The sequence below is a fragment of the Ranitomeya variabilis genome, chromosome 2 (genome assembly GCF_051348905.1).
Source record: "Ranitomeya variabilis isolate aRanVar5 chromosome 2, aRanVar5.hap1, whole genome shotgun sequence".
In the NCBI taxonomy this organism is placed as follows: domain Eukaryota; kingdom Metazoa; phylum Chordata; class Amphibia; order Anura; family Dendrobatidae; genus Ranitomeya; species Ranitomeya variabilis.
Window position 1 is genome coordinate 52,623,537 of NC_135233.1, and position 25,336 is coordinate 52,648,872.

Below are 25,336 nucleotides of genomic sequence, written 5' to 3' on the forward strand. Positions count from 1 at the left end.
AAATGGAGAACCCGGAGGAAATCCACGCAAACACTGGAAGAACATACAAACTCCTTGCAGATGTTATCATTGGTGGGATTTGAACCCAGGACTCCAGAACTGCAATGCCAAAGTGCTGTCCATATACAGTAGAGCAATAGGGAGTATAAATACTGTTCTAGGTCCAAACCCTAAAAAATATTTAATACAACCTAACAATGAAGGAAGCACTCCAATGTGCAAATTGAATTCATTCACTCATATTCACAGAAGCATTGTTTCCATGTAAGAGTTTCTGTAAACTTGTTGTCGGGCACTGGTAGTAGAGTGACCATCTTTTCAAAAAACATATACGGTAGTTATAAAGACCAGATGCGAAAACGAGACATTTTTCACAGAACCATGATTATTAAGTCAGTTTAAAAATGATTGCACTCAAGGAACAAGCATCTTTCTCATTTGTCAAGTGTTTTACGACCTGTTTACACGGCCTGAACAAACACTCATTCTCCAATCATCAACCAGTAAATGGCCTGTTAGAACTTCTGTTAGAAGGACTCCAAGACAACTATTGTCACCAATCATGTCCATGTTAGTAACTGGACTGCCATCTTGTTTGTTCAGTGGCTTTGTAAATGTAGATCCGTAATGTTTCCCCTCTGAATAATCTCTAAAAAATCGAGAAATTGTTTTTAATGTTTCTGCATATTTTGTAACAGTGTAATTAGCTTTGTTTATGTAAAGTAAATGGCAGATGAGCCATGATGGACCTCCCAACTTCCTCTGTTTAGGAAGCATTGTATTATATCTTATATGTACAAACCATCCAATAATGGTAAGAAGAGACATGCCCGTCTGTCTCCAACAGAGGCTCTTCCTGTACATGACTCAAGAGTGATGGGAGGAAAGGGCACGGACTTGAAAGCCTCCCATCTGCTGCCCATGTAATCGGGAGACGAGTGAAACAAACTCAGGAAGAGGCAATGAGTTAGAAAGAGCTGAAGAGATTGCCTTGATCTCGGCAGGGTCACTTGTGGGCCACTCTGTGCCTGGCATTTCATAAACCTGTATTTGGATTACAGCATTGGCACACACAGCTGGTGATGGCTGCAGGCGCTCTTGAAGCTGCAACACTTGGAGAAGATAAACAGCCTCTAGTGCTTGAGCAAGCAAACTGGATCAAGCACATATTCTGCCGCCTAAACTCTCCCTGCTGTTTCCGTGATAACACCTTATGATTTACAGTAAAAGCTCAGGTGTAAAAACCTTTATGTATAACATGGCTGATGCAATAGAAGGAAGCGACACAAATCTATGGGCCAAGACGCTCCAAGGGAGAAGACCCCTGTGAAGTGCCGTGCAACCTGGACTACCAAAGAGACTTAGTGAGGTTCTGATGATGCAATGTTCTTGTACTCCACAAAAAGAGACAATGAAAATGTTCTACAGCTGTTATGGGACATTTCACATTCTTTTCAATTCTACAGAGATGCTTAATTAAAAGCTTTATCTAATTAGCAATTTCTTTTATGTTTTCATTGGCTAGTCGTTCACAATTCCAGTGATCAGATGAATCTGTCATGGACCCCAAGTCAGTAGCTGTATTGCCACAGGGAAAGAGAAGTGTTACATAGTTCCTAGACTGTGGCAAAACTGGTCTTTCAGCCTGCATTTTTCAGGTGTGTTTTGTCTTTTCCCTTTTTAAAATCTTTGTCCCATTTTGGACAATTATAGCATTTACACTGGATATGCATTTACTGTATGTTTCAGATATCTGGAAACCACATCTATCTTAAAAATAGGGCCCCAATTGTATAACGCAGTCAGTGGAGAGGTAGGCGCCACTCCATTAATTTGCAAAAAAAATTGCCAAGCACACTTGTGCAGCCATCTCTCCAATCACCGCATTCTCCAGGACCTGCATCTATCAGACATATCCTCTAAATTATGTAGAAAAAGGAAGTAATTGTTTTGAATCTTTCTGAGTATTGTGTACCATTATTTTTCATTTACATTTGATCCTTGCAGCATAACTAGCTCGGTTTATTTAAAGTAAATGGCAGATGAGCATTGGTGGACCTCCCGACTTCATCCACTTACGAAGCATTGTATTATGCCTTATAAAGATATGCCATAAAAGTCCAAGATGGGATTTTTTCAATGAAACTGTAGTGTCCTGTTCTTTGCAACTTGATTGTATAGCTCATCTTAGCCACTTTATTGTGATCACCCCTATGTGGGGCTCATTTGCTAGCAGTTTAGTAAATATTCCTTTTTTTTTTCCAATCTAAGAAGACCTGTCCTGAAACTAGATGGACTAGACTGTCAAGTCCTCCTGAGGGAGAGATGCTCCTTGAACCTGTTTCTCTAATTGGTGAAGGTTCAAAATTAGGGGTTTCTTTCTAAAGAATTTCAGAGTGCCCTGATAGGAAATCTGAAGAAAGGTTTTGTAGACCGGAGGGCAATCACTGGTCGGAAGAATAGAAGGAACAAGGTGAAGAGGAAGACCAGCAACTCGATGGCTTGACACTATCAAGATAACGGTGCAGAAGACCTTGGTGGATCTATCTAGGCTTACCCAAGATCGATCATCCTACAATGCGTACATCCATGAAATTGCTATGGCTTACGATCGAGACGAAAAAAAAAAATGTAACTGATATGAAATGGATTTTCAATGACAACTTAAAATTGGTCGTATACTATTAAATAAGAAGTTGAGAAGCTGTCATATATAGGCTCCATAAAAACTCGATAGCTGTCGGCCAACGAGCATTCAGACAACAGTTATCTGTCGTGACTTCCCCATTCACAGGAATACTGGGCTTGGCAAAGTGCTACGGTATTCTCAATGAGAGAGCCCCTATTAGGCACCTCAATCAATGGCTTATCTCCATGACGAACAAAAAAAATGTTGATTTTCCCATGATCGGATCCCTCTCTCCCACATCAGGGGAGAGCCAGGAGGCCCCCATATACATCAAACTGTTGGCCCATCCCGCCAATATTAATCCAACTAATATAATTCAGTTTGTATGGCCGGCCATACACATTAAATGGCTGTCATCCAAACGATGCTTCTGCACCCCCATAAACATCAGCGAACTTAGCCAACAGACTAATGAGTGTAGGGACCTTCAGTTCACTAATGAGATCACACATGTAAGATAGACACATGTGGATTGTATTAGGCCATTCATAGGTAAGGGATTAACACCAACTCAGAAGAGAATATATATATATATAAATTAGGGTTAACTTATGCCTGAATTGAGGGCTTTTTTCCCATTGATATTATGTATGTAACACAAGAGTGACAACAACCAATAAAGATGCACTTTGAGTTGTATAGTTATATAACTCCAACTTTCTGACATTTGATGACTTTCGAGAAAACTTTTTAATGCATTGCAATGCAACAATGAAGTAGTACTTAACATCTCTGAATTGAAGCACAGCTGATTTAGCACCACTCGAATAATGCTGCATCTCCTACTCTGTGATAAATGGGGAATTCCTCTTTTTCTTATGATACCTCATAATTCAGTAACAATTTGCACCTAAACAAAATCCAGTGGTAAGTTTCTCCTAAATTACATATGAGGCACAAACTCCTCAGTAACTTGTCATAGCTAAGCTCTTCCACAATGCTGCTCCCTATAGCGTATCTTATGTTGTTCCTTTACAGCTTTCCACCTTTGCTCTCCAGTCTCTCAATAATCAATACTTATATTCTTTCCTTATCACTTCCTCTCACCTCCGTATCATAAAAGAATAAACTAAAATAGCGTTATACCTGTATATGACCCCGTGCTGATGAAGGAACATGAGAGCTGAAGTTACTTCCGCAGCATAAAATCGTGATCGTGGCTCATCAAATTTTCGTGAACGTTGGATTTGGAACATCAAGTCTCCACCATTTACATACTCCATAACGAAAAAGAGACGATCCTGTAAGAAAATAAAAATAAAAAATGCCATTGTTAACAACTTTTTGACTCTTCTCGTTTCTGCAGAATTTCTAATTTTTTTTTTTGCGAATATAAGGTTTATGACTAAAACATTAATACACAATAATAGTTCCTCAAAAACATCGGAAGCACTTTCCCTTAAAACAGAATCAATTGTCCCCTGTCTACTATGGAAAACTAACCAGGCAACAGAAAGGTGGGCACATCAGAAAAGCCAGCAAATATCAAAATCCGTCCTCAGGAATCAGGACATGTACCTCCTAATAAGGCTTTAGAAGTCAATGAGACTGATGATATGATATGAGTTGTTCAAGGTTTCTCATCTTCAAATTGTACAACCTCATACACAATAGACTAACAGTGGCCGAATGCATCGATATCGAAGGCTAATGTGTATAGGGGGCCCTGAAAATCATCTGGTAAGTATCTGGCATGTTTGATTTCCTACTGCTGAACCCTTCGTCAGGACTAAGCCACTGCCAGAGATGTTTGGCAGTGGCTCTCTCTAAGAGAAGAAAGGAGAGTTTGGCAGAACAAGCGTTCCTGTGTAAGGAGAGACACGAGAGATGGCCGGCGGCCCGAAAGATTTTCTGAGTGTATGGGGAAGAGAGGGGTTTAGGATGGCTATATACTTTATACAGTCGTCAGCAGACTGCTTGATTTGCAGCTATTCCAACCTACCAATGCATATATATGCAGGTACACTTTAATGCGCCTCTAGCGTTTATTATTCATTTATTATGCTTTGCTTATATCGTTTTCTGCAGCTCTTTACACACATCACTGTCCCCACTGAGGCTCACAATTTAAATTCCCTATCAGTATGTGTTTGGAGAGTGGGAGGAAACCAGAGACCACGGAGGAAACCCACGCAAACACGGGGAGAACATACAAACTCCTTGCAGATGTTGTCCTTGGTGGGATTTGAACCCAGGACCCCAGTGCTGCAAAGCAACAATGCTAAACACTGAGCCCCCGTGCGGTCCCCACAAGTGTAAGACATTGTGTGAGTCCTGGTCATTTCCAGTACGTAAAATGTCATGATGTCCCAGTGGCCATCATTTGAGTGCTGACCAAGGAAGATTGCAGAACCAGATGCCACAAAGCGGCAACAAGGACCAGGAACCTGTGAATATTTTCACAGCATGGGACATGATCAGCAGTAATCTGCAAGAGAACCTAACAGTATGTAATCCACTTCCCTATAGAGCTATGATGGGAAATTACCATCATACACTAGCCACTAAAAACAATGGGCTGTCTATGTAAGGCTTGTGCTGTTACCTTAGCGCCAAAAAAGCACTTATTAATATAAAAAGATTCTACAAGTACTCTGTAATCTAAGCTAGGAATGTTCTAATACTATCTTTGAAAACTGTTTTTCTAAAGTTCCAGGTTGCAACGGGGGCATAACTACAAGAGGTACAGAGGGCGCAATGGCCACCAGGTCCAGGCATAAAACAAGGGCTCGATAGCTTCTCTGCCTCAAGATTACTCCGACTGTAGGTGACTGATTTCTGGTCTTCAAGCTAATGACATCACATTCATTGAGACAGTTTTGCCCCTGGATCTTTGAAAACTCCATATCATTGCACGGGCACGAGGATATCTTACATTTAGTGTCACCACATAAGACCTTTCCCAATAGTGGGGAGAATTAACTATTAATAATAAACAACAATAACTAGAGAACAGCTAATACACCGTGTGTTCTCATTACGTCTTTGGACCATTTTTTGGCATAGCGCTTATCTAGGTCACCACTTCTCAAGGTAAATTCGTCAGGTTTGGAACCTACAACAGCATCTGCTGAGTAACAAGTAACCAAGGAGCTGCAAACACGGGATCAGACAAGTGAGGAAGTGGACGACAGGTCAGAGAAAGGCATTGATTGATGTGCAAAGGTCGATGTACCACATAATGTATTTCATGTCATAAATCACGAAGACATCAATACAAGATATTAAGATCGCTTTTGTATCAGTCTAAGGCCGGGTTCACACAAACATAATTATTGGGTCTGTTCGTCTGCATCGTAGCGTTGACTGCCATTACCTGCACTATTCTCGTCCTCAATACGTGCTGATGACGAGCACTGGAACATTGACTTGGGCACATGGACAGAACTCCAACTTTATTTTGTTACGTCTTCTTTTGCAAATTCTGCAGAACGATTCCATAAAATCAGTACCCAAGTAAGTTTTATTTGCAACTTATAGCGTACCTGTCCAGAAGAGCCTACAGGTCTTACTGCCCTCACGACAAGGTAAAACTTTGGTTGCACTTACCAGACTACTTTGCTTTGGAATGGTCCCAATAATTATGTCATGTAACTTTTTTTTTAAGTGGTCAGTACCACTTTATTATTGTTCTGCCAGCACTATAGGTGTCCTCTTGCCCATGTCCAACGGTTTGGCTGATGTCACGTTATAAAGCAGTTGAGGGAAGAGGGCAGTAAGACCAAGCTTTTCTACCGGTTTTGTATATTAAATAAATTCACATTAAAACAAAGCAGATCTGTCCCCTATGAAATCCCCTAAATCGCACAAGATTGCTGATAGTTCTCTATGGCAGGATATGAATCCCATACATTGTATGATGGGAAATGTGCAGTGCGTCTGCAACTCACACATGTACAGCGTATTTATTCTCCCAAGACTGAAGTGTACTTCGTAAGTAAACACATAGAAAAAGTTCAAAGCTGACAACTGTTCCCATGCTTTAGCAGACTTGTGCAATTACATAAAATACCAAGTGATGCCAACACCGAAAAGCGGTAACAGCTCAACGAAAACAACACTTAACTCCCTGGCTAGATTTGCACAATCTTGGCAAGATACGACACCACATGCTTTTGTCATAGTCGCTCAAATAATGTGTCTTGTGTTTTAGTTTTGCAAATCCTCCCATAAGGGCTAAAAATATTTACACTGACGAGTCACCTTCAGTGACCTTAATTAGGGAATTGCATAAGTAACAACTCCCCAATTAAAACATTCATGCACGACCCTTACCTGGAGAAACTTCGAAAACCATTGGGATTTTTCAAAGTTGAAACTACACATACCAGTCTTATATGTCCAGAAACTGTCCTGGTTCTCATACACTGTAAACTGACACTTTTTTGGGGGTGGCTTTTTTTTCATCAGCAAACTGCCGGCACTATAGGTTCCAGAATATCCTTCCATTCACTTCCAAGACTACATTGCTCCTGCTATTCTCAAAAAGCTTGCTTGCTATAATCATAAAAGACCTGCTGCTTAAATCCGGTTTTTTGTTGTTGTATTTTAATCTTTGGCAAAGTTTTTTTTTTCCCATATCACAATCTGTGCTGAAAATGGAGAGAAATCTTGCAACTGTTTTAGATTGTAACTTTCTGTTGCTTGAGGAAGCAACAGATAAATATTAGTCATAATAGACAGATTCAGACCCTATATTTTATATTAAGGCATCTAATATGCGTGTACAAAGGTCAATGTAAAGGAAGAGGGAACAGGTTCTACTGTGAGATTATACACTGTAATTGGTGGTTAATTCGTTACCAGTTGTCATTGTAATTCTGCCTCTGATGATAAGGAGTTTGCTGAAAACTCTTCCTGAAAGGACAGTAAGTAGAGGTTTAAAAAAAAATCCCCAGTGACAAATCTGAATATTGCAAGACAATTAGGGATATTGTTCACACTGAACATAAAAGCAAACTCTGCAGCGACTCTGCAACCAGAAACAGATTACACCAGACAACAAGCAGTGGCCTGCAAGGTTGACAGAATGGCTACACATCGTTGCTGGCTTTTTGGAATGATTTTTCATGCTAAATATGTGACTTCGGCCTAATAAAGTGTTGTCATGTCCCACGACCTGGGAATTATACAGACCTGTAGTATGATTGTATAGCATTATAACAACAATAATACAATCAGGTTTTCCTTTTGACATTTGTCCTATCTGTCTCTCTGTAGCCTAGCTCTGATGTAGATAACCCTTCCATTCTTCTTGGTTAGTATTCAGCATTCAGTCAGCCATTATTGTCTAACGTTTATCCTTTGTACATCCCTGGCTAAGGATCAGCTTTTCACCTGCTGCTGTTTTTTTGTGCATAATACAAGAATTCGGCCTGAGAATAAAGCTCTCCGGGAACCTTCATTCCTGCCTCTGCTGCAGATGGGTTGACACTGTCAGAAATAGTTCTTGGTGTGAGTACTGGTTCAAAACAGACATTCCTAGAAACGCTGTCTAAACAATCCTTACAATTGCAGCCCAGTTATGGAGTAGACAAAGTACTTTAATTAAGTATTTAATTGATCATCACCAAAGCAATAATTGTATCAAAACCCCAAAATTAAAAATTGTCCTATGTTACTAAATCTAAAGTTAGAGCAATGGTCAAAATTGGGTCATTATACTAATTTTACTTATTGAGATATCTGCAGCTTTATTGTTCATTTTTAAAGTAGAAAAGCAGCCTTATTGTTTATCTCTAGAGATGAGTGAAGCCGAACTTAAAAGTTTGGGGTTCGTACCGGATAGTTAGTGTCCGATGCTAAACACAGAACACAAACTTCTCCTGGAAGTTTCTTGCAAAGTTAGGAGTTCCGGTGGAAGTCCAAGAGAGAGAGAATTTTCCAACTCAATAGTTTGGGTCCCCATTGTTCTGGTTCAAGTTCACGTACAGTTCTGGTACCCAAAACAAACAATAAATAAAGTTTGGGTCAGGTACCAGAACCCGAACTTCCACGGGACAGCTCATTCCTAGTTATCAGCATGGGAGGACAACAAGGGGTAAAGCAACTCCCAAAGCAAACAGGATTAGAAATCTGTCCACGGTGGTATTATAAGTAACACAATGGCATCCACCGTCCACATTATCACTCGCTGTGATGATGGCTCCTCACTATTAGGTATGAAGCGTTTTATTGTTATTATAAGTACCTATTACTATAACCATAAAGCAAACTCATCGCTTCATCCCGTGTCTAACTAAACATTGGTGGTTTCCAACGGATTTTCATGGTTTCAGAACAGAAGCCAAATAGTTGGGTCTAATACTGTATCAGTCAACAGGAACACTACACCCCGGGCACATTTTTAGCGACTTCACCTTTTGTCCCTGGTGGTTTGTTTTACCGGTTCAACAACGGAGTCCTTTGGCTGAACCCAATATCTTCTCCATAAATGGTTAAGCACTTACCACTGAACGTTCTTCTACTTTTACATTGTTTTATCTCCTCATTATTTGTATGATGCTAACTTCATTCATGGTCCTTGCACCAATTATAAACTCTCATATTAGTTCCTGAAATGTATGGCTAAATGTACATGGATGAATCACTGATCCATACAAGTCCAAACTTGTACGAAGCTAGAACATGGCACACGTAAAGTCTGTGGGGACATGTTACAGTATAACTCTGTATGGCATTGATTTCTTGGGTGTACACAATTCTATTCTGCTATATTTATATGGAATCCATTGTTGACATGTATGAAGGTGCAATATGCCAGCACACTTCATGCGCACAGTTTAGAACCGCAAATGTTTATTGACTCCATGTGCCACCATACTGGCTTCAATCATGGCTTTGCCCTGTGCACCAGGTCTTGTCTGACAAGCATGTGCACGCCGCACTCAAGAATATGATGAAAGTTACAACTCTTTTATTGTGAAATATACACAAAAATCATGGTGTAAGGTGAAGCATCAGGACATGAAGTGACAATATAATGTTTGGACCCCTCCCCAGCGCCTGCTACATTCTTATCACCGCACAAGCTGGGAGTAGCGACTCTACGATAAAGATCCGGGATAGGTCGAAACATTATATTGTCGCTTCATGTCCTGATGCTTCATATTATACCACGATTTTTGTGTTTATTTCACAATAAAAGAATTGTAACTTTCATCACATTCTTGCGAGTGTGGTGGATGATTCTTCCATGACTTGCTGGGAGTGCAGACCAACACTTTCTACTTAAGAATGTGCACACAGCACGGAATAATGATATTCTACATGACGTCAAAAACGTTATCAGAAGAGATGACCAAATTCATTTACTTATTATCAGCATTTGATGGTTTGTGGAACACAAAGAATCACCATTTATTCCTACTAATTCACCAAAACTATACCTGCACTTTTTTTAGATGTTACACAGAAATATGCGTAATTTTGACAAGTGCTCAGATCCCCTCTAATTGCTAAAATTAAGGCGCACTCAACCAAACGCTGCTCTCCCCATAGAAAAGGATGTCCTCAAATGATAGTCTATTGAGTCAACAAGGTGAAGGGATCACTAAACCTAAGGAGCAGTATTCGAAACGCTGCTCTTCTCCAAGAAAAGGACATACTGAAAGAATAGTCTATGGCGTCAACAAGGTAAAGGGATCACTAAAACTAAGGAGCAGTCTTCCAAGCATGGAACTCCTCTGAGAAAAGGACATACTCAAAGGATAGTCTATGGAGTCAACAAGTTGAAGGGATCACTAAAACTAAGGAGCCGTCTGCAAAGCACTGCTCTCCTACGAGAAAAGGATGGACTCAAATGATAGTCTATGGAGTCAACAATTTTAAGAGATCACTACAACTAAGGAGCAGTCTTCCATGCGCTGCTCTTCTCCAAGAAAAGGACATACTCAAATGATAGTCAATGGAGTCAACAAGATGAAGGGATCACTAAAACTAAGGAGCAGCCATACAAGCGCAGCTCTCCTACAGGAAAAGGACATACTCAGATGATAGTCTATGGAGTCAACAAGGTGAAGGGATCACTAAAATTAAGGAGCAGCATGCCAAGTACTGCTCTCCTCCAAGAAAAGGAAGGACTTAAATGATAGTCTATGGAGTCACCAAAGTGAATGGATCACTAAAACTAAGGAGCAGCCGGTCAAGCACTGCTCTCCTCTGAGAAAGTGACATACTCAGAGGATAGTCTATGGAGTCATCAAGGTGAATGGATCACTAAAACTAAGGAGCAGCCTCCCAAGCACTGATCTCCTCCAAGAAAAGGATGGACTCAAGTGATAAATTATCTTGGTAGCACTTCATCCTGAGTAAATGGAACATGTTGTCGATAAATTGAAATTCTATGCGTACAGAATGATCATGCAGCATGCATGGACGAGCAGCCAGTCAGTCTAAACAGGCCAATAAATAACGTCTGATTGGATTGTATGTACGGGGTGACGGTTGTTTAACAAAACATTAATATGGTGAGATCATGAAATATAATTTTTTTTAGCAAATTATGCCACAATTCTGGTTGCTCACCATTTTCAGTATATCTGCTTCCTGATATGGGACATTTCCTTCTGAAATCACCTTTTGTTTCTCTGCTAAACGCAGGTGAATGTCCATCACATTTATCGGGAAATTCTTCCGTTGCACATGTCGCATGGGTATATAGACCTATATAAGCCCAATGGAGGTATCTGCTAGGCAGGTATACATGATTTTGCTCATTCAAGCGAATAAGGCTGAGAAGACGTTCTATAGACACGAGTGGCACGGTTTACAGATATTTTTCTACTCCCATAGAGACCCTTTAACCTTAACATCCACGTAGCCTCGTCTCAGTAGCTCGGCCAATAATGGCTGGGATAATGGGAGGATGTGGCAGTCACAACCTCTGCAGAGATTGATGAGTGATCTCATTAGTTGTATAGTACACCGCGTCCGGTCAGCTCGCTCTGTTTAGATGAACATGAACCGTACTCAAGTTTGTGTTTGTTATAAGTGGAAGAAGACGTTGCCGATAAATACATGGACTGAAAGAACGTCTTTGATGGGTTGTTTTTTGCTTTGCTTTGTTTTCTTCGGAAAGATGCTGATGAAACCCTGTGACACTTATCTGGAATCGCTGTACTAAAATCATTTAGAATACCAGATAAACAAGCTCGCGAGTCACATGTGATCACAACATGATTAGTATCCGAGAACTTCAGACATTCAAATACACAACAGGACCATTGTACAAATATTTCACTGCTCGGAGCAGCATTACAGCTGTTGTAAAACTACAAATCCCAGCAGGGAACTATACCCTGGTAGCTTGGCTAGTAAATGAAAGACAATTGGATTGTACACAGCCAACAACCAGGATAAACCTTTCTAAATGGGCCAAGAGTTGCAAATGGTATTTTTAAGGGGCCGAAAAATGGTTTAGCCTGGTGATCGTTTGGCGTCACCTATCTCTCCCAACTCCTCCATACACAGTCATGCTCGCTCTACCGAGTACTCCTGTCTTCTCTATGAGAAAGTCGCTGTCAGACTCATTAGCAGACACAGACAGAAAAGGGTCCCTGAGCAAGAACAATATGTGGGCCCCTTGCTTTCCAATAGCTCATCATAATGCACAATTCCACCTACTTTGGAGATGGTAGCACCCTTTTCCCTATTGTGATCCAGAACGGATGCACAGGTTGACCACTAGCATGTCCACCCCTGGTCAGACTCCTCTGACTGTGGCTTATCTTATGGAGAACTAAAGGATCGTCAGTCTGAAATTAGACATGCCGAAGAGTCAGGAAGCCTCCATACACATTAGACTGTTGGCCGAGCCAACTGATATTGGTGGGTTTGTCCTACATTTGTCTAATGTGTATAGGGGCCTTAATTCTCTTTTTCACTTATTAAATAAAAAATGATAAACTTGAGAAAAGTGCGAGGGAAAACATTCCTGATGATCTACCAAAATTTATGTGAAAGAGATATTAACCAAACATCTCCTTTAACACTCTTTATATTGCATTGTAGTCAAAATCTTTTTTTTTTTTAGCAAGGCCAATACTAGTGGCTAGAAAACCAGACTGTAGGTCTGTTACTTCCATACGAGCCTGATGTCTCTGCATCAACCACAAGAAAGCAAGGAAATTCTAGGAAATTCATTCATTTAATTGCTGAAAGAGGAACGTCTCCTGGTAGGAAATCAGTCACACGTAGGCATTATATATATATACACTCACTGGCCACTTTATTAGGTACACCTGTCCAACTTCTTGTTAACACTTAATTTCTAATCAGCCAATCACATGGCGGCAACTCAGTGCATTTAGGCATGTAGACATGGTCAAGACAATCTCCTGCAGTTCAAACCGAGCATCAGTATGGGGAAGAAAGGTGATTTGAGTGCCTTTGAACGTGGCATGGTTGTTGGTGCCAGAAGGGCTGGTCTGAGTATTTCAGAAACTGCTGATCTACTGGGATTTTCACGCACAACCATCTCTAGGGTTTACAGAGAATGGTCCGAAAAAGAAAAAAAATCCAGTGAGCGGCAGTTCTGTGGGCGGAAATGCCTTGTTGATGCCAGAGGTCAGAGGCGAATGGGCAGACTGGTTCGAGCTGATAGAAAGGCAACAGTGACTCAAATCGCCACCCGTTACAACCAAGGTAGGCCTAAGAGCATCTCTGAACGCACAGTGCGTCGAACTTTGAGGCAGATGGGCTACAGCAGCAGAAGACCACACCGGGTACTACTCCTTTCAGCTAAGAACAGGAAACTGAGGCTACAATTTGTACAAGCTCATCGAAATTGGACAGTAGAAGATTGGAAAAACGTTGCTTGGTCTGATGAGTCTCGATTTCTGCTGCGACATTCGGATGGTAGGGTCAGAATTTGGCGTAAACAAAATGAAAGCATGGATCCATCCTGCCTTGTATGGAGCATCTTTGGGATGTGCAGCCGACAAATCTGCGGCAACTGTGTGATGCCATCATGTCAATATGGACCAAAATCTCTGAGGAATGCTTCCAGCACCTTGTTGAATCTATGCCACGAAGAATTGAGGCAGTTCTGAAGGCAAAAGGGGGTCCAACCCGTTACTAGCATGGTGTACCTAATAAAGTGGCCGGTGAGTGTATATATATATATATATATATATATATATATATATATATATATATATATATATATATGCTGGATACTTCACACTCTAATTCCTTATCACAAGCAGAGTTTTTGTGGCCTCTCATGATATCACCAGCAGCCCTGGTAGTTGTACCCATCGATTCCGGCTACATTATTCCCAACTTCAGCACATATATAACAAGCAGATAAGTCTTATCAGCCATCCCCAAGTGCTGGTTTCCCATTTCTCTGACAGCTTAGAATAAATACAATCCTTATGGCGTTTGATTAATTGAAGGGAAAATTCTTCATATAGCTTGTTATGAACACATATCAATGTAAATTGTTTCTTGCTTAGTGTCAGATACAGTAAAAAATAAACATGTGCTTCATATGCTCTAAAGATTAATGCACACATATGTCACAGGTCCATGTTGTTGGATTCATAATATGGCGCAGTAAGAAATATGGACACATACTGTGTATACCTTCAATTTGATGTAGATATGGAGTTTTTTCATAGAGAATCCACATGTATTTCTTCTATTGCAGTATCCGTCACATTAATCTTCGGGATACTGCATTTGAATCCACAATATCAGAGGTAATAGCCCAGCACTGCTCCTTCCACAACTGCCAGAATCAGAAATACCTTTGATCCTAACGATGTAACTAGAGATGAGTGGATCCTTCTGTGAAGGATTTAGTTTGAGTTGCAATTCCTAAATACACAGTTACACCTCAAAGCGAACATTTTGAGATTAAATTTGCAGTTCACAAAAAAAACTTACCCTGCAGTTGTTGCACGCTGCTGAAAAATCAGAACGAGGGCTAACGGCCTTTTCCCCATAATGCCCTGCAGCTATGGCATCTTATGGGTTACAGTAGTACAGTACAGTAGAGGTCAGTACCTCGGCCATCACCGATCAGCAGTTCCCAGTGGAGCATAGTTTGTACAGCAGAGACATTTACCATCTCCAGAGTCACTGGGTAAGTTTCTCTCTCCTGTAGAGTGAAAGCTCTTATGATCAGCGGGGTCCTCTCTCTCCTGTAGAGTGTAAGCTCTTATGGTCAGCGGGGTCCTCTCTCTCCTGTAGAGTGTAAGCTCTTTTGGTCAGCGGGGTCCTCTCTCCTGTAGAGTGTAAGCTCTTATGGTCAGTGGGGTCCTCTCTCTCTCTCCTACAGAGTGTAAGCTCTTATGGTCAGTGGGGTCCTCTCTCTTTCTCCTGTAGAGTGTAAGCTCTTATGGTCAGCAGAGTCCTCTCTCCTGTAGAGTGTAAGCTCTTAAGGTCAGCGGAGTCCTCTCTCTCTTCTGTAGAGTGTAAGCTCTTATGGTCAGCGGGGTCCTCTCTATCTCCTGTAGAGTGTAAGCTCTTATGGTCAGAGGGATCCTCTCTCTCTCTCCCCTGTAGAATGTAAGCTTTTATGGTCAGCAGTGTCCTCTCTCTCCTGTAGAGTGTAAACTCTTATGGTCAGCGGAGTCCTCTCTCTCTCCTGTAGAGTGTAAGCTCTTATGGTCAGTGGGGTTCTCTCTCTCCTGTAGAGTGTAAGCTCTTATGGTCAGCGGGGTCCTCTCTCTCCTGTAGAGTGTAAGCTCTTATGGTCAGCGGGGTACTCTTTCTCCTGTAGAGTGTAAGCTCTTATGGTCAGCAGAGTCCTCTCTCCTGTAGAGTGTAAGCTCTTATGGTCAGCGGAGTCCTCTCTCTCCTGTAGAGTGTAAGCTCTTATGATCAGCGGGGTCCTCTCTCTCCTGTAGAGTGTAAGCTCTTATGGTCAGCGGGGTCCTCTCTCTCCTGTAGAGTGTAAGCTCTTATGGTCAGTGGGGTCCTCTCTCTCTCTCCTACAGAGTGTAAGCTCTTATGGTCAGCGGGGTCCTCTCTCTCCTGTAGAGTGTAAGCTCTTATGGTCAGCGGGGTACTCTTTCTCCTGTAGAGTGTAAGCTCTTATGGTCAGCAGAGTCCTCTCTCCTGTAGAGTGTAAGCTCTTATGGTCAGCGGAGTCCTCTCTCTCCTGTAGAGTGTAAGCTCTTATGGTCAGCGGGGTCCTCTCTATCTCCTGTAGAGTGTAAGCTCTTATGGTCAGAGGGATCCTCTGTCTCTCTCCCCTGTAGAATGTAAGCTTTTATGGTCAGCAATGTCCTCTCTCTCCTGTAGAGTGTAAACTCTTATGGTCAGCGGAGTCCTCTCTCTCTTCTGTAGAGTGTAAGCTCTTATGATCAGCGGGGTCCTCTCTCTCCTGTAGAGTGTAAGCTCTTATGGTCAGCGGGGTCCTCTCTCCTGTAGTGTAAGCTCTTATGGTCAGTGGGGTCCTCTCTCTCTCTCCTGCAGAGTGTAAGCTTTTATGGTCAGCGGGGTACTCTTTCTCCTGTAGAGTGTAAGCTCTTATGGTCAGCAGAGTCCTCTCTCCTGTAGAGTGTAAGCTCTTATGGTCAGCGGAGTCCTCTCTCTCCTGTAGAGTGTAAGCTTTTATGGTCAGCAGGGTCCTCTCTCTCTTCTGTAGAGTGTAAGCTCTTATGGTCAGCGGGGTCCTCTCTATCTCCTGTAGAGTGTAAGCTCTTATGGTCAGAGGGATCCTCTCTCTCTCTCCCCTGTAGAATGTAAGCTTTTATGGTCAGCAGTGTCCTCTCTCTCCTGTAGAGTGTAAACTCTTATGGTCAGCGGAGTCCTCTCTCTCTACTGTAGAGTGTAAGCTCTTATGGTCAGTGGGGTTCTCTCTCTCCTGTAGAGTGTAAGCTCTTATGGTCAGCGGGGTCCTCTCTCTCCTGTAGAGTGTAAGCTCTTATGGTCAGCGGGGTCCTCTCTCTCCTACAGAGTGTAAGCTGTTATGGTCAGCGGGGTTCTCTCTCTCCTGCAGAGTGTAAGCTCTTATGGTCAGCGGGGTCCTCTCTCTCCTGTAGAGTGTAAGCTCTTATGGTCAGCGGGGTCCTCTCTCTCTCACCTGTAGAGTGTAAGCTCTTATGGTCAGCAGGGTCCTCTCTCCTGTAGAGTGTAAGCTCTTATGGTCAGCGGGGTCCTCTCTCTCCTGTAGAGTGTAAGCTCTTATGGTCAGCTGGGTCCTCTCTCTCCTGTAGAGTGTAAGCTCTTATGGTCAGCGGGGTCCTCTCTCTCTCACCTGTAGAGTGTAAGCTCTTATGGTCAGCGGAGTCCTCTCTCTCTCACCTGTAGAGTGTAAGCTCTTATGGTCAGCAGGGTCCTCTCTCCTGTAGAGTGTAAGCTCTTATGGTCAGCGGGGTCCTCTCTCTCCTGTAGAGTGTAAGCTGTTATGGTCAGTGGGGTCATCTCTCTCCTGTAGAGTGTAAGCTGTTATGGTCAGTGGGGTTCTTTCTCCTGTAGAGTGTAAGCTCTTATGGTCAGCTGGGTCCTCTGTTATGATCCGGTGGTAGGATCTCAAAACTGACCTGATACATATAACCAGAATGTTAGGACAAGTTCTGGGGATGTGGAAGCTATACTGACCGCAATCCTGATCCTATCCAACACACTAAAGGCAGCCGTGGAGCGTTACCTAAAAACCTAGACGCCTCTTCACAGCCTGAGAAACTGACTGCCCCTAGAGAGAAAGCAAAGACCTCACTTGCCTCAGAGAAATAACCCCAAAGTTATAGACAGCCCCCCACAAATAATAACGGTGAGTTAAGGGGAAAATACAAACGTAGAAATGAAACAGGTTTAGCAAATGAGGCCCGCTAACACTAGATAGACAGAAAATAGATAGGAATCTCTGCGGTCAGTACAAAAACTATCAAAAATAAACCACGCAGAGAGTACAAGAACCCCCACACCGACTCACGATGTGAGGGGCGCACTCTGCACTCCAGAACTAACCAGCAAGCAAAAAATCACATAAAAGCAAGCTGGACTGAACTCATCATATACTGAGAAACGTTTTCAAGGAAATAATGAGCAAAATGAACAAGCAAACTTAGCTTCTCCAGCAGGAGACTGGTCACAAGGAATATTCAGGAGAGCTCAGAATCAGGACTGAATACTCCGACAGCAGGCAACAAATGAAGGTCCAGGTGAGTTAAATAGGCCCAGCATAGAAGGAAATGAAGCAGCTGAGCCCAGCCATATCGCTAAAGGCCACCAGAGGGAGCCCAAGAACAAACTCACACAGTACCACTCATGACCACAGGAGGGAGCCCGAGAACGGAATTCACAATAGTACCCCCCCCTTGAGGAGGGGTCACCGAACCCTCACCAGAGCTCCCAGGCCGATCAGGACGAGCCGAATGAAAGGCACGAACCAAATCGGCCGCATGGACATCGGAGGCGACAACCCAGGAATTATCCTCCTGACCATAGCCCTTCCATTTAACTAAGTACTGAAGCTTCCGTCTCAAAATACGAGAATCCAAGATCTTCTCCACCACATACTCCAACTCCCCCTCAACCAAGACAGGAGCAGGAGGATCAACAGAAGGGACCACAGGCACCACATATCTCCGCAACAATGACCTATGGAACACATTATGAATGGCAAACGATGTTGGGAGGTCCAAACGAAATGAAACAGGGTTGAGGATTTCCAAAATCTTATAAGGACCGATGAAACGAGGCTTGAACTTAGGAGAGGAAACCTTCATCGGGACATAACGAGAAGACAACCACACCAAATCCCCACACGAAGTCGGGGACCCACACAGCGACGGCGGTTAGCAAAGCGCTGAGCCTTCTCTTGGGACAACGTCAAATTGTCCACCACTTGGTTCCAAATCTGCTGCAACCTATCCACCACAGAATCCACCCCAGGACAGTCAGAGGGCTCAACCTGACCCGAGGAAAAACGAGGATGAAAACCAGAATTGCAAAAGAAAGGTGAAACCAAAGTAGCAGAACTAGCCCGATTATTGAGGGCGAACTCAGCCAATGGCAAAAAAGTCACCCAATCATCCTGATCAGCAGAAACAAAACATCTCAAGTAAGTTTCCAAGGTCTGATTAGTTCGTTCAGTTTGGCCATTCGTCTGAGGATGGAAGGCCGACGAAAAAGACAATTCAATGCCCATCTTAGCACAAAAGGACCACCAAAATCTGGACACAAACTGGGATCCTCTGTCAGACACAATGTTCTCCGGAATACCATGTAAACGAACCACATTCTGAAAAAACAGTGGCACCAAATCGGAGGAGGAAGGCAGCTTAGGCAAAGGTACCAAATGGACCATTTTAGAAAAACGATCACAAACCACCCAGATGACAGACATCCTCTGAGAGACAGGAAGATCCGAAATAAAATCCATGGAAATATGCGTCCAAGGCCTCTTCGGGACAGGCAAAGGCAAAAGCAATCCACTGGCACGAGAACAGCAAGGCTTGGCCCGAGCACAAATCCCACAGGACTGCACAAAGGAACGCACATCCCGCGACAAGGAAGGCCACCAAAAGGACATCGCCACCAAATCCCTGGTACCAAAAATCGCAGGATGACCCGCCAACACCAAAGAATGAACCTCGGAAATAACTCTACTGGTCCATCTGTCCGGGACAAACAGTCTCTCCGGTGGACAACGGTCAGGTCTATTGGCCTGAAACTCCTGCAACACCCGTCGCAGATCAGGAGAGATGGCAGACAAAATCACCCCCTCTTTGAGGACACCAGTCGGTTCAGAAACTTCCGGGGAGTCAGGTACAAAACTCCTAGAAAGGGCATCAGCCTTCACGTTTTTCGAACCCGGAAGATATGAAACCACGAAATTGAAACGAGAGAAAAACAGCGACCATCGAGCCTGTCTCGGATTCAACCGTTTGGCAGACTCGAGATAAGTCAAATTCTTGTGATCCGTCAAGACCACCACACGATGCTTGGCTCCCTCAAGCCAATGTCGCCACTCCTCAAATGCCCACTTCATTGCCAACAACTCACGATTACCAACATCATAATTCTGCTCGGCAGGCGAAAAATTTCTTGAAAAGAAAGCACATGGTCTCATCACAGAGCCATCAGAGCTTCTCTGCGACAAGACAGCCCCTGCTCCAATCTCAGAAGCATCAACCTCGACCTGAAAGGGAAGAGAGACATCGGGCTGGCGCAAGACAGGAGCCGAAGAAAATCGACGTTTCAGCTCCTGAAAGGCCTCCAGGAGACCAATTCGTCACATCAGAACCCTTCTTGGTCAAATCCGTCAAAGGCTTAACAACACTAGAAAAATTAGTGATGAAGCGACGGTAAAAATTAGCAAAACCCAAGAACTTCTGAAGACTCTTCACAGATGTAGGTTGAGTCCAGTCATAAATAGCCTGGACCTTGACTGGATCCATCTCAATAGTAGAAGGAGAAAAAATAAAGCCCAAAAAGGAAACCTTCTGGACTCCGAAGAGGCATTTAGAGCCCTTCACAAACAAGGCATTGGCACGCAGGAACTGAAATACCATCCTGACCTGCTTCACATGAGACTCCCAATCATCAGAAAAGACCAAAATATCATCCAGGTACACAATCATAAATTTATCCAGATACTCTGGGAAGATGTCATGCATGAAGGTCTGAAACACAGAGGGGGCATTAGAAAGCCCAAAAGGCATCACCAAGTACTCAAAATGGCCTTCGGGCGTATTAAATGCTGTTTTCCATTCATCGCCCAGCCCCCCACAAATAATAACGGTGAGTTAAGGGGAAAATACAAACGTAGAAATGAAACAGGTTTAGCAAATGAGGCCCGCTAACACTAGATAGACAGAAAATAGATAGGAATCTCTGCGGTCAGTACAAAAACTATCAAAAATAAACCACGCAGACAGTACAAGAACCCCCACACTGACTCACGATGTGAGGGGCGCACTCTGCACCCCAGAACTAACCAGCAAGCAAAAAATCACATAAAAGCAAGCTGGACTGAACTCATCATATACTGAGAAACATTTTCAAGGAAATAATGAGCAAAATGAACAAGCAAACTTAGCTTCTCCAGCAGGAGACTGGTCACAAGGAATATTCAGGAAAGCTCAGAATCAGGACTGAATACAACGACAGCAGGCAACAAATGAAGGTCCAGGTGAGTTAAATAGGCCCAGCATAGAAGGAAATGAAGCAGCTGAGCCCAGCCATATCGCTAAAGGCCACCAGAGGGAGCCCAAGAACAAACTCACACAATACCACTCATGACCACAGGAGGGAGCCCGAGAATGGAATTCACAACAGTCCTCTCTCTCCTGTAGAGTGTAAGCTCTTATGGTCAGCGGGGTCCTCTCTCTCTCACCTGTAGAGTGTAAGCTCTTATGGTCAGCGGGGTCCTCTCTCTCTCACCTGTAGAGTGTAAGCTCTTATGGTCAGCAGGGTCCTCTCTCCTGTAGAGTGTGGGCTCTTATGGTCAGCTGGGTCCTCTCTCTCCTGTAGAGTGTAGGCTCTTATGGTCAGCGGGGTCCTCTCTCTCCTGTAGAGTGTAGGCTCTTATGGTCAGCGGGGTCCTCTCTCCTGTAGAGTGTGAGCTCTTATGGTCAGTGGGGTCCTCTCTCTCTCACCTGTAGAGTGTAAGCTCTTATGGTCAGCAGGGTCCTCTCTCTTGTAGAGTGTAAGCTCTTATGGTCAGCGGGGTCCTCTCTCTCTCCTGTAGAGTGTAAGCTCTTATGGTCAGCGGGGTCCTCTCTCTCCTGTAGAGTGTAAGCTCTTATGGTCAGTGGGGTCCTCTCTCTCTCTCCTGTAGAGTGTAAGCTCTTATGATTAGCAGGGTTTTCTCTCTTTAGTAGAGTTTTGGACCTTAGGGTCAGCAGGATTTTCTCTCTCCTTTTCCCCTAATCTATTTAATGAGCAATTACAAGCTTTCCAGTATTGAAATTCATACAAATGTATTTACCACAATTTGAACTTTTCGGTATAAATTTGTTGAAGTCGGTGAATTTGAATTTCAAAAGATCCGCTCATCTATAAGTTCAGCCCCTAAGCTGCTAAGTCCTATAATGGCCACAGCATCTAAGGTGTTTCACAGTAAATGGGCTTTCATGACCTAAACACAGTGTGCCAAAGGGTCACCAAGTCAGCGGAGTGCCTAACAAAGGTACCAAGCCCTGCCTGTTAGGCACACACAAAGCCATGTACCACAGATGACAAAACTCTGAAATACCAGGTTTTTCAAAGCATTACATAACTGATCAAAATGAATGCTATTTCAATTCTTCTAGTGAAGCAAAGTAAAATTAAGGCCTGGTCATTAGAGGTTTACATGTTTGGGGATTTGTCTAGCAACAGGCACAGAAGGAAGTGGATATCGATCATGGAGGTTTTACTCTGCGATGAAACATGTTATTATCCACTACTTCCTAGAAATGCAAAGATTTTGAGAGTATTCTTCCCACCAAGATTTCTCTGGTGACAATCACCAGAGCTAAAGTGAGGAAAAGGCTTAAGACTTCCATACACATGAGACTAATATTGGCCAAATCCGCTGTTATCGACAGGCTCAGCGTAATGTGTATGGGGGGCGCAGGCCAGCTATGGTCAGGAGAGATGTCGATCTCATTGTTCTGCCCGATTTCAGACTGCTGATAGCATTGTTCTTCACGAGATAATCCTCGGTAGCTTTCACATAGAAAACACAAGAGTGGTCGGCAGAATGAGCGCTCCAGTATACGGGAGAGTCAGCTAAGATGGCTGTCTACCGAACGTGTATGACTAGACGTAGTCTACAAGCCAAATAAACATTGTAGGTGTATCTCGATAAATTCAGGCTTCAAGGAGATTTTGTAATTATGTATAGGAAAGAAATTTGCAAGGAGCCGAGCAAATCACAAAAATCTGGGAAAATTAACACATTTACAAACAGAGCAATAAAGATTTGTTTAGGAAAATCTGCTTCCTACCATGAAATACATTTTCTCCCACTATCATTAAATTTTATTAGTCAATTATGTTTTAACAGGACGCTTAGTCGTTTGTTTAGAGATACAAAGAACTAAACTGAACGTCCCACCCAACCTGCCAATATGAATGGACATTTCCTGACCGAGAGTTCTTTTGTCCGCACACACGGCCGTAGCCATTTATTGTCTGCGCTGTGCACCGTTTGGCAGGCTACATGCTTATTACTGCACCTTATCTTGCTTCCAGCACTATTATCAACTTCTATTTCAAATATACAAAAGTATAAACCATTCTTAAGACATCAAGATACAGAAGAATGAAAAGACAGAAAAGCATGAAAATCCATAAACTTGCCATTCCTGTCTGGTATGGAATTCTTTTAGGGATTGTCGTGTGGCCAGTGAATTGCCCCATCCATTAGCCCAATCTGAGAGTGGCTGCGAATAGAGTTGTTTGCTGTAGTGGATCCAATGCATGGACAGATGGAATTAAGCCAACGGCTTATTAATTTCAACGGAAAATATGTAGTGTTTCAATTCCCTTACTGTGGCCCTTCAGGATCACTAATTATTGATCGAGTTCTCTGTAGGCTGCAACAGATTAGTTGGATTTCCAGCTATGGGATATACAGGATCATAAAAACAATTCCAATCATTGGCCCACGGGAACATGGCAGCAAAGAGACGACTTCCAAGCAAAGCACTTGTTTGTTGGCTAATCATAAAAGTAAGGGCATGTGCACAAGATGTCTTTTCTCATGTCTGTTGAAAAGTTTTTTTTAATTATATATATTAATAAAAAGTGGATTACGAGTGTCAGCCGCCAGAAGAATGGACCGGTCACTTCTTGTAAACGCATTGCGGATTTGGAAGCCTGACGCAGTTAAAAGAAGCTGATGAAGACTGAACATGTGCACAGCAAGTCCTTTTTCCATTGCTAGGCATATGTGCATTCTTTATGGCTTTTTTAGCGCTTTTTCAGGAAGGTGCCAGGCAGAATATGCCAGAATAAGATGTCTGGTGCACATAACCGAAAAGAAGCAAAAGAGTAATTTATGTCCACAGCGGTGTGGCAAGCAAACGTTCATATGTAGGCTAAGGTCACACCACCGTCTTTCTCCCATCCGAGACAATCGGGTCGATTATGTTAATCACTGATAAAATTCTAATTAGAGTTTGATCATAGCATGATCTGATCTTCTCTGATGAGGAAAAAAATGTCCTGCATCTTTTTCATTCTGCCACTCCGCGAAAATGTCATTTGAGTGCAGTCAGATTTTTTTCACGGACTCATTGACTTGCATGGCCGAGTGCAACCTGAATAACGGATACAAATCATTCATGCTGCAATCTTTTCCACCAAGAGGCTCGGCCCGAGAAATGAATTGGACATTTTCACGGCAGCAAAGACTAACTTGATCTACGTGCGATGTGTTATTGGATCATAATAAAGAAAAAAGAAAAAAAGTTGTAAGCCAGCTCACCAGTAACCACCGCAGGTGCACGGAACTCCGTTGCGGGAAGACGAATTGAATCCAAAGGAAAAAAAAAAAAGGGTTGAGTTCCAGCTCCTTAAAATTGAAAAAGTTTAATGAAGTCCAAAATTAAAATACATACATATGACTATGCTCCCTCCGGTGTATGCCCCTGGAAATGAGGGACTATTGGAGACGCGTTTCGATCCGAAGATCTTTTTCAAAGCCATACTTAAATCTGATTGTGCTGCTCTATATACAGAGATCCGCCAATCAGATTCACATAATAAGTCACGACATTTCTCAAAATCCTAATAAAAACATTAACAATACACAAATGTATGATTAAAATATTCACTTACTAGTTAGCAATAATGCAGCATGGTTTCAGTGCGTTTATTCAGTCCCATCGGGGATCTGGTTTTTAGGTGAAATATCCAAAACGCCTCTCGTTTGAGGAGACGCCTTCTGATGTCCCCACCCCGACGAGGCATATTTACTTTTTCTATTCCCTGAATCTGGAAACCTGCAGTGCTTCGTGTATGGTAGGTAATAAAATGTCTAGAGGCCGCTGACATATTTCTATTTCCACCCTGCATGTTAGTTATATCATATAAATGTTCCCGAATGCGGGTCTTGAGTTTCCTAGTTGTACAACCCACATATGATAAGTTACATTCTTTGCAATTAATTCTATATACTACATTAGTGGAATTGCAATTAATATATTGCTTTATATTGAAATTTATCGTCCCCTCCACATTTTGGAACATTTTGGCTACCATAGCATGTTTACAAGTACTACAGTTATTTGTACCACATCTAAAAAAACCTGGATATTCCAACCATGTTTTTTTTACATTTGATTATATTTGATTGGAACATACTAGGAGATATTTGGCTCCCTATAGTTGGAGCTCTTCTGGAAACTACATTAATACCTGATTTTAATATATCATTTAATTGTTGATCCTCATAGAGGATAGGTAAATATCTGTAAATAATATTTTTAATTTTATTGAACTGGGGGCTATACTGGAAGCATATATAGGGCTTGTTTCCCACACTCTGATCTATAACCTTCTCTGATGTTATCAAATCTTTGCGATCCTTTCTCTCTACTATTTTTTTTGCTCGATTTATTGTCCAATGGGGGTACCTGCGGTTTTTTAATTTATTTTCTATTCGACCAAATTCTTCTTTAAGATCTCCCTCCAGAGTACAATTTCTCTTGACCCTGGTGAACTCACCCACTGGGATCGCTTTAATTGTATGTT

General features: G+C 42.5%; 1 protein-coding gene across 3 annotated transcripts in view; it reads right to left on the reverse strand.

Moving 5' to 3' along the window:
- Positions 1-25,336, reverse strand: part of PRKCE (protein kinase C epsilon) — a 442,590-nt gene that overhangs the window by 69,483 nt on the left and 347,771 nt on the right. For all 3 annotated transcript variants that reach the window (XM_077282410.1, XM_077282411.1, XM_077282412.1), the window contains one exon: positions 3,776-3,930. In XM_077282410.1, the coding sequence (XP_077138525.1) occupies positions 3,776-3,930 (155 nt within the window). The remainder of the gene's footprint in view (positions 1-3,775; positions 3,931-25,336) is intronic.